Source organism: Anopheles funestus, chromosome 2RL (genome assembly GCF_943734845.2).
Source record: "Anopheles funestus chromosome 2RL, idAnoFuneDA-416_04, whole genome shotgun sequence".
Lineage (NCBI taxonomy): Eukaryota > Metazoa > Arthropoda > Insecta > Diptera > Culicidae > Anopheles > Anopheles funestus.
In genome coordinates this window covers 38,324,909-38,335,146 of record NC_064598.1, presented here as the reverse complement: position 1 = coordinate 38,335,146, position 10,238 = coordinate 38,324,909, and the positions used below count along the sequence as shown (strand labels likewise).

General features: G+C 46.5%; 2 protein-coding genes across 3 annotated transcripts in view; one reads left to right on the top strand and one right to left on the bottom strand.

Annotated features, from left to right (window-relative positions):
• Positions 1-247: 247 nt before the first annotated feature.
• Positions 248-8,832, bottom strand: LOC125761895 (proteasome activator complex subunit 4B-like). Of its 2 annotated transcripts, XM_049423455.1 has the most exons (9): positions 7,936-8,832; positions 7,711-7,851; positions 7,522-7,638; positions 7,228-7,356; positions 6,274-6,318; positions 1,999-6,206; positions 1,393-1,933; positions 1,164-1,311; positions 248-1,080 (listed from the first exon to the last, which is right to left on the bottom strand). In XM_049423455.1, exons 1-9 carry the CDS (start codon positions 8,250-8,252, stop codon positions 946-948), a joined length of 5,781 nt encoding a protein of 1,926 aa, XP_049279412.1. In that variant the 5' UTR covers positions 8,253-8,832; the 3' UTR covers positions 248-945. The 2 variants fall into 2 exon arrangements, with proteins under 2 accessions (XP_049279412.1, XP_049279413.1); XM_049423456.1 differs by lacking the exon at positions 7,228-7,356.
• A 309-nt stretch (positions 8,833-9,141) lies between these two features.
• LOC125761907 (uncharacterized) overlaps positions 9,142-10,238 on the top strand; it is a 2,566-nt gene continuing 1,469 nt past the window's right edge. Inside the window, exon 1 of the mRNA XM_049423494.1 lies at positions 9,142-10,238. This exon is cut by the window's right edge and continues 871 nt beyond it. Within this exon, the coding sequence (XP_049279451.1) occupies positions 9,515-10,238 (724 nt within the window). The 5' untranslated portion in view covers positions 9,142-9,514.

Genomic DNA, 10,238 nt, shown 5'->3' with positions numbered 1-10,238 from the left:
CGGCACAGGCAAGGTAAAATTTGACGGCGAAGCAAGAAAAAAAAATCCGGCAAACGGAAACAAGAACAAAATCTTATGTAAGTAAATTCTAATAATAAAACCTCTATTTCGATTTAAAAAAAAAAATACGTTTCTTTACATGCGTGTATATTTGCGGTATCCGAAAAAAATGATAATTATGAGATGAAGTTCAGTTCGATGGAGTTAAACATCACGAACGAAATGAAACCCACAACACTTTGTAGCGTTTTGTCTGCATTCAAATTCATTGCTTATTTATTGAACACCCTCTATACAGGTTCTCCATCACCAATTGTCTTCACAGTTCATCGCAATACGGTTCAATACCACCGACCTCAATCGTTCCCATTGATAAACCGACATTATGAATTTAACTAAAACAAATCTGCGCCGTGTCACGATTAATTAATATGCTTATGAAAACCAGCCCCTATTTGATACAATCTAAAAGCTAAGCTAAATGGATTTGCGCGACGAGAACGAGTGTCTTCAAGGTTGGAATATCTGCATCGTCTTCTTTGTTATCCTGCCTAGTTTCTACAAATTTCAAACTATTTCAATCACCCTCAGCTGCGCAAAAGTGCCAACGGAATAAAAAGGGAAGTTGAAACGTTGTTAACTTGTCTGCTTTAGAATGTGGAATATTATAGCCGAGTCTCCATTTGGCATTGGGCATGAACTATTCCAATCCACAAATTCGCCACTTGCACGGCTAATGCTCGTCTAGGCATTAAAGTGCAGAGGAAAAAATTAAAAGGAAACCTACATAACATGCCATATATACTTTCCGTCACACCGTACCGATGGCTACTTAACACTAGAAATGAATTATAGTACGCAACGTAAAGTGGCATACATTCAAAAACAGGTGCATAAAAGAACACAAACAGTTGCACGATTGTTGTGAGTTTTTCTTTCTCCCCCTTATGCGTAATACGAAGGTGGAATCGTAAGATCGCTCAGCACGGCCAATTGATCATCGGTGAACTTTAGCTGATGCACTTCCCAGTTATCGTGATGGGTGCGCTTGAAATCGCCCATCGTTTTTCTGATCGTGGCCTGGAAAAGATGAGATAAAAATGCACATAAAACACACATCGGGACAATGGTATTGGGAGATGTCCCCTATCCGCCTTACTTACCGGGATTGGTTGTGGATCGTTTAGATGTGCACCGAGATGCTCAAACACATTCGGTACAAACTCAGGCACTTCGTACGGATACGCGGAAATAAAGGCACACAGACCGAGTACTCCGGTATGCCGAGCTAGGACGGCGTTTGCTTCCGCACTTGATAATAAAGATAAGATGGGACGTTAAGCATAGACGTTACAGCTCACAGGCACCGAACAAAACAAAAACTTTACTTACTTTTCATTTTTAGCCACCTCGCTCGAACAGGAAGCTTGTGCCGTTTCCATACGGATTCGCTTGGTGCGTATGATCTTCGTGCGACATTTGCGTTTAAACAGTTCCAGCAGCTCCTCGGTGGCGGTTAGGAAGGAACAGTGCACCAAACCGCCCAACACCTCCGCAGCCTTCTCGCGCACCTCGATCACACTATCGCCGAGCAGCCGCAACACAATCTCCTGCACCTTCGCCTTCCACTCGGGCCGGCTAAGGATGATGGTCATATTGTAGAAGACTTGTACCTGCAGCACATCGATCACAGCACGCCGGGCTGACCAGTAGGGCATTTTGGACACCTCGTCGATCTTGGCCAGCGCGACGTCCATGCAGTTTGGCAGTGTTAACGCCTGCGATATGAAAGCCAACAGCAATGTGCAGATTTCACTTAACTCTTGGTCTTGTTCGGAATGCTCCAAGCGGCAAGCTATCGGTAGCAACTCGAAGTATTCCTTCTCGTTACCGTTCGAGTACCGATGGATGGTGTACGTGATCCAGTGTGCAACTGTGAGAAAATAAAACATCAATTAAAACGAACTCACAAGCACTGTAATAACACGCGCTACTTACTTGTTTTAAACAATCGGACCGCTTTTACATATTCACTGTCTTCATTTGCACCTTCCACACTTGCCGAACCACCCTCTACCTCCATCTGTACATTCTCCGTCTTCGGTCGCGGCGATTCCGGATCCTGTTGCAGAAGGATGGCAAGCTTTGGCATGACGAACGCTATCATTTCGCTACGCTGTGGTGAAATCGCTCGCGGCTCGTAGCCCTCGAACCGAAGATCCGCCTCAAAGATGTTGATCAGCGTGTTGCCTAACCGCTCGCGCAAGTTCTGAAACGGATGGTCTAGATGGGGCTTTAGATAGTCCAGCAACCGGTGTGCGACGCTTGCCATACGCCAGACGTGCTGATTGAATGCACCCTGCAAGCAGTACAACCGATTGCAATCGTTGAAGCTGTTTAGATCACGCAGCGGATCTTCCAGCAGCACCTCGTGCAGCCAGTGCTGCTTCGACGGATCCATGGACTGGGCCGCGGTTGCGAAGCACATGCCCCAGTACATGTCCGTATCGACCGTGACCTTTTGCATGCCGAGCCGTATCAATGGTACCACCCGTGCGTACATGTCGCGCGTCATCTCGTACGGCCAATGTTTGGCACCGCGCATTATACCGGTCAGCACTTCCACCACACACCGATGATTGCTCTCAACCTTGTTCTCCTCAATTAGCCGCGGCATATGAACCAGCAAGCGATCCAGCAACTGATCACCGAACACCTTCATCAGCATCTTGATAAGTAACATCCGTGTGCTGCTAAACTCATCGCGTCCCTTTTTCTCTTCCAGCGACCAGAACCGTATCAGCGTGTCCACATTCTGCTGGTCGTTGAAAAACTCGTAAATCGTACGCTCATGCTCGTTCATCTCGTCCACGCTACGGTTGAGCTTCGGTTGCTCCGCGCTCGGCGCATAAATCTTGAAGCCCCTGGTCCATCCGAAACATCCCTCGGACGTGTACATGTATCGCGGTTCATCCCATTCGGCCTGACTGCTCGGTACCTTCGCTACGTCATACTGTAACCACATATTGTCTTCCCGGTAGCCGGGCGCAACGTTGGAACCCGGATTAGGGGGAACCGTTTCACCCGCCATAGCACCGGCATCCGGTCCAGCCGTGATGCGGACAACAATTTCGAGCGGATTCATAACGACCTTTATTTGTGGGCGCTTCTGTTGGCGAAATATGTTCAAAAGGAGCTGTATGGCTAGTTTCCGCTCGATGACGGCATCGTGTATGAGATGGTGCACGGCCAGCCGAGTAACTGCTGGTGGATGCTCCGCGTACGGGTGACACAAGTTGATTAGCATCACCGAAGCGAGATAGTGGTACCGAAGATGTAACCGACTTGTTTCAACCGTCTGCACTATATCCGCTACCAGCTGCTGGAACAGTGTCAGATTACGTTTGTTTTCGCGCTCCCGTGCTGTCTGTCCCGCCACTAGATCAAGCTCGTCCGCACGTGTCCGCAAAGCAAGTGCCCGTTCTACTACCTTTTCTCCAATGTCCACCTCCAATAGGTAGGTCGGTGATTGACCGTCTATCATCTTCTTCAGCCCATCAACTAACCGCACGATCGAAGGTTTTTCCGACAGCTTCGATCGCAACAGTGCCGGCCAAATACGGGCCAGATATTCCCAATTGTTTTGCGTGATCAATCGACCTCGACGTTTGATGAACAGCAGGCACAATATACCCTTGACCTGCTCGTGATACCGTTCGGCGTCCAGCTGCAAACACTGTACGATCCGATCCGTCAGCAGCGGATAGGCGTAAGGGAACAGATACAGCATATCGTGCAGCTTGGTCTGCGCATCAATACGCACCGTCGCGTAATAGGACACGGACAGTTCGAGCAGCTTCTTCATGATCTCCAGATGGGTGGCACTGAACAATGGTAAGTTCATCTCGTCCCTACAGTCCTGCTGAATAATAACGCGCGAAACCACGACCGCCCGGACGTCTCGCTTGCAACGTGTCAACTGATACGTCTGAAACCGTTTGGTACAGTTGAACGTTTTCAGTTGCATCTCATGCGATCCGTTCGGGTGCTTTCTTAGCAGCACCTTCTCGTACAGTGCAATGATCGCTTTGAGCGTTTGCGTATCATCCTCCGACACCTCCAAAATGCGATCCTGCAGGCGCGAAATCGTCCTTATGATAGCCTTTCTTACATTCTCACCGTTCGGCATGCAAATTTCCAACCCCTCGAAACCAAGCGTCACCTTCAGCTGTAGCTCCCTTATATCCGCACACGTTTCGAACAGTTCAATCGGTTCCTCATCCGTCCAGTTGGGCAAAAAGTTGTAGCATCGTATCAACGCTTGCACCATCATAACGGTCCGATGCAGTTCCTCCCGAGGCAATGTCACCGTACCCGCACTGTGTTGATCAAGCTTTTCAAGCAAGGCCGGCAGATAGCGATGCATTATCCGCTCGCAGACCAACCGTGATGTTTCATCGGGTATGCGCCACTCGATCTTACTATCGGATGCCATCTTTTCTCCCCATCTGTGCACCGGCACAACCTCCGACAGTGGCTTCTGGAAGCAGTCGGGACTGTTGCGCACATCCATGGTTTGCATCGTTGACAGGTTGCTCAGAATATTGCCGACAATCTGCGACACGTAGCGTGCCACACGTTTGCACTTAAACCGGGCCAATCGGTCGAGCATCGGTAGCACATCGTCTATGTAGTTCCGAAACACTAGCGGATCTCCACGTACCAGGTTCATCAACAGCACCAAATAGTACAGCATCTCGTCGTTGTGCTTCTCCAGCTCCTCCACATCATCGTGCTCGTCCATGTACTCTTCTATCTGGCGCAGGACATAGGGCAGCAGCACGCGCAACACTTCCTTGCCATGGATGCGGGAAAATATTCGCACCAGACAACCGACCAGCTGTCCGGCTACATTCGGTTCGAATAGGCGCGTACGGACGAACTCCATCACTTTCTTTGCAGCGGCTGCTACAATCTTTTCCGAGGCCTGTCCAAGGATGCCGTGCAAGCACGTCTGCACCATCGGTTCCAGCAGCGATTCCGCCTTCGAACGTGCCGTGTCCAGATCGGATTGTTCCATGCGCACATTGTTGGTGGAGCTGTTCTCGATCAGCAAAAACAACCTATCGAGAAACTGCAGCGTAAAGCTCTCAAAGTCAGCCGTCTGTTCGCACAGCAGCCGATCGTCATCGGTCAGATTTGTGTGATACTGTCCCGCCTGCGAACAATCGATGATCGGTATCAGGAACGATATCGACGTCAGGAAGTGGAACGTGATGACGGTTTTCATCTGATCATTACCATCGATACCGGGCAGGGTGGCCATAAACAGCGGTATCACATGCGTCCGTCCCTCGGTGTAACCGTTGTGACCGGAAACGAGTGCTCTCGATACACCGATCAAACCGTGCAGTGCCGCCGTCAGTTTGCGCGGTTCCGTCAGCGAATCCAGACTCGCATACACACGCTCGATAATGCTCGGAATGATCAGAGCCGGGCGTAGATCGGCCAAACATTGCAAGATTTTACCAACCTCTTGCGCATTAAGGCGCGAATACATCGCCTGAAAGGCAACCGGTTTCATGCACTCGACGAACGCCGTAATACACTCGTCGGTGAGCTTGTGTTCGCTCGGTATGGGCCGTATATGGTGCCCTTTGCGATACCGCTCGATCACGAGCCGATCGATGAAGAAACGGGGTAACATGTTTAACAGTTCGCCCAACATTTTCACCCATTTGCCATTGTTTGCCGGATGCAGATACGTCTCGATCGTGGACATGAACGTGTTCAGATACTGCTGGGCACTGCTACGCGGGCCCAGTGCCGACACAATCCACGTTGCAATAGCATCCGGTGGCATGCCGTTCGCTCGGCCACCCTTCGTACTGCGGTAGTTGACGGGAAAATTGATCGAGCGTGTAATGCGTGCAAACATGGTCGGAATGTGTGGTTCCCAGTCGATGTGACCCAAGTTCTTGTTGCCAACCACCGCGTACATCGTCATAAAATCACCCGCCCACGGTGGATTATGGTACCCGTTCCAGATGGCCATAAGCTTATCGAACCACAGCTCATATCCCTGCTCATAGTTGAGGAAGATGTTCAGTATGGTGATCACCTCACATCCACTTCCATTATCGAGCGGCTGCAGTTTGGACAGCAGTTCGTCCAATATTTCCTGCGTAGCTGATGGTGGAAAGTAACTGTAGGAAGAAAAGAAACATTAACTACCAACAAAAGTACATCAGATTTTGTATGGAAAATACTTACGGTGTACACACCTGTATCGCACACTGTAGATTGCCTTCCATGGACCTGAAGGAAGTGAAAGAAAAGTAGCAAACAAATACTATAAGTTTTGCACTAACATTGTATGATTAGTAGAAAAATAAACTGCAGCTCAAATTGACCATACATTCTCCCCGGACTTACTCACAACAAAGCAAAAACACCCCATTACTTCCATCCTCTTCTCATCGTAAGCGATGATGTAAACTAATAACAGTGTAAAGTAAGGAATAAAATGACAACGCGCGTGTGTTTGTTAATTCAATTTTGTGGAACAAATGTTGTGATCCGGCTCTATGAAGGCGCGTGCGTATCTCAGACATGCGTAACAATTTTAGTCGATAGTATGAGAGCAAAAATACGCATCGTGTTATTACTGCAAATGAATTCCTTACCCACAAATATGAAACGTATCTTTGCTGTTGTATGTGTGTATATGATTCAAAATACCATGTTTATGAAGAACATATCGTTATCACGACCGATAAAAAAAATAATTCTCCTCTGCCACGAATCTTCCTATTACAAAAAATGCCCAAGCAACGAATATTGATGATGAAACTACACAACAGTTTAAATCTCGCAATGAACTTTTTTTTAATATAAACTCTCCACCATTCAATCCTCTGTGATCTTCCCCATGATTCGTAACAGATCTACCTTTACTCCCATTTCCACACCATAGACCATGAAACGCTGCTATTTGAATGTCTTCCACCCAAATTACACGCGTAAAGCTCACCGAACCACCGAAAGATCGTTACACCATTTAAAGTTACAAGAAAGAAGGTAAATACAGTCGTTCACACCTCACCACATTCCAAATGCTAGCCCACAAAAAAAGCAACATTCGCCACATGGACGGAGCGAAAGGATGATAAATGACCGGGAAGGAAGAAGAGAAAACAAGGGAATGGAATTTAATAAACGATTTACGATTTTTCCAGTTCATCGGCGTCCATCTCGATACCGAGGTACTGAGCCACGGTTGACACATCATAGCCCATCCTCTCGGCAGCAGCGGCAAGCAACATTGCCAACGGCGAGTTTTCGTTCTCATTCTTCCTGCAGATACGCAAACGGAAGGAACACGTTTACTAGCTCGGAAAACAAATGCACCGGCGGACAAACGAGACTTTCGAAACCATACCGCATTTCGTAGGACATTCGAAACATACTTAAAAACGAGCCAAACTTATAACAAAACAAAGCAAAGTACCCAATACTTACGATGTGGTGTTGAACAGTTCGCCTTTTTTGCTTAAACGGGATACAAGCAAATGAAACAGATCGTATAACGGTCTCCATTCGATCTGCAAATCGTCAGTACTCAACCATTCGCGCTTTCTAAAAAAGGAACGAACAAATTGGTGGTCACAATAGAAACAAAAGAAGGATCGGCTCGACAGAGCGACATACCGTAGCAGAAAGAATATAGCCTCGCTGATCTTGTTTATCGCGTCCGGATCAAGTTTGGGAATAACAAGCATTTCCAGCAGCAGCTGCACAAACTTTACGTGGTCCTCTTTGGAAAATTTCATGCCATACAGTTTGATGTAGCTGTAACGAACAAACAAAAACAACGGAAACAATTAGTATGAGAAACAATTAAGCCAAGGCGACAAAAATTTCTCTTCCACTTACGTCACCAAGTTCCGGATGCTCATCATGACAGCAGGCCCCATCTCGCGCATCGCAACTACCTTGCCCAGATTGTTCTTGATGCTTTCCAGGTTAGCCTGTGATTCATCGTCCAGCTTGTCGGCGTACGGTAGAAATTTGTTGCAAAACAGTTCCTTCTGCGGTTTGAATCCGAGCTTCTCGTGACGCTCGTTCCGCTTGGTTCGGGTCTGTTCGATACCATCGCTGCTTTCTTCCTCAACCACGTTCGACGTGTTGGTATCTGTTTCTGTCAGCGTGCTTAGCGCAGAACATGACCCCGTTGAAAGTGACTGTGCCATCGTTCGATTCCTGACGGTTGTTTCGTACTAGTTTTGCCCGCAAGCGTTCCAGTGAGTGGCCCACTTTGATAAAATCGTATAGTGAAAGACTGCTTTTCGTTGTTGATGCACCGTGAACTCAATCTATACACTTATCTTCCACAGCCAGTCGTGTGTCCGTCTTGAACGCAGCCTTCGATTGAATCTCTAATTTATGCTAAAACTGAAGCAACCGATCGCAACCCTGTGTTTCGTTGTATCGTTTCCACGAAATGTGTGTTTTCCGAGCACCAATTATATTGCGTTTTACACTATTTCTATGCCACTTCGTAATTTCACCTTCAACACATCCAAGAAGCTGTAGGAAGTATGTAACAAAACGCTACGGCCCCGTAAGAGGTACCGACCAGCACTTGAATGGTAACCTTAACTTCCTCTAGCTCTTCTTTAAGCAAACCAAATGCCCTACGTACGCAATGACTGGACAAATTAGTTTCTCCGTAGACTTTTCCGCTGGAACAAACACAATACTAATCTACCGTTTATTAATGCGAAGTGACAAAACTTAAACCCTCTCTCGCTCGTTCTGAACAGTCACGACGTTCGACATTTTTCCATCAACATGTATGTCAGTGTTGGTGACATTAGCAGTGCTCCCATCTTTGAAGGATTTAGAAAGCTGGCACAGGGTGGTTGAATGTTTACGAATGCAAACAATGGCAATCTGAACCATATTTCGGGTCATAAAGCGCGATCATAAAGGCTCACACAATAGTATGATGAATTTCATAAAATTATGAGATGAAATGCATTCTATCTGGCAGTCGCACTGTACATTGAAATTAACTGAAGTTTTTAGCATCGAAGAAGCTAGCGACACCTAGTGTTCGGACCCGGAACCAGATGGTTTGTATCGTAGTGCTATTTTTCTTTATAATGAATGAAAATGTTGGTTTTCAGCCATGACTACAAACAGAATGAAAGAGATTCCGTTTGCAAAACATGAAATCTTCCATGCATTCAATGTTTATTTATTTTTACGTCCAATCATGTTCAGCTAGCAATTTGAATGGAATGCACCATACTGGCAACACTTCTAAACCATCAAAATCATATTTGTTTGACAGTTTCCATATGATCAACATGCATGGCAATGTTTTGATTACCAAAATACAAGTTTAAAAAAAAATAAAAGAAAATACGCTTCGATCTCAGTGTAAGCCTTATAGCACAGATTACTATTATCTAATAGACTTCCTTTTATTTTAGTTATCATTTCGAAGATGCTTCGAAACAGCTTATTCCTTCGTTTATTTGGATTACATCGGAGCGTAAGCCGGTTCTATTGTGTGACCGCCGGAAAGGAATTGCAACCTGCGGATGGTTCTTCCTACTTTGGTCTGCTCAAATCAGCCACCGATGCGAAGGAAGTGTTAGAATTTCTACCCACAATCAGTCGCACCAAGCAGGACCGTCACGTGTACACTTTGCCTGCATTGAAAACATTGTTTGAATTGCAGAAACACGGCAAAAGTACCTTACGTTCCGATCAGATCCTAAAGCATCCACGATTTGCGGAGCTATGCCAAAACGTACGGTTTGAATCGCGCACCTTTGTGATGAACGATCTTACGGAAGTTCTTAAAATTCTGACCTTTCTCGGAGTGCATACAAACAGCGAAATCATAACGGTCCTGTTGCAGCTAATACGACACCAAATCAATGATGTAACGTTGGATCATATAGTGTTTTTGAGCTTTATTCTTAAGAAGCTCGATCGAACACCGCTCGTGGAAGCGTTACAGATTGCCCTACCGATGTTGCTTCAGATACAGATTGGCTACAAGCTAGACCACGAAAATGTTCAACAATTGGTAGAGCTGCTCGAGTTCGTCTCACAGCACAAAGTAAACGATCGTACCGTGATGAATATAGTCAGTGCGCTGACACTACACGGGACGAGCCTTTCGCCCGAGCAAGCCATCAACGCGTTAAAAGCATTATCCA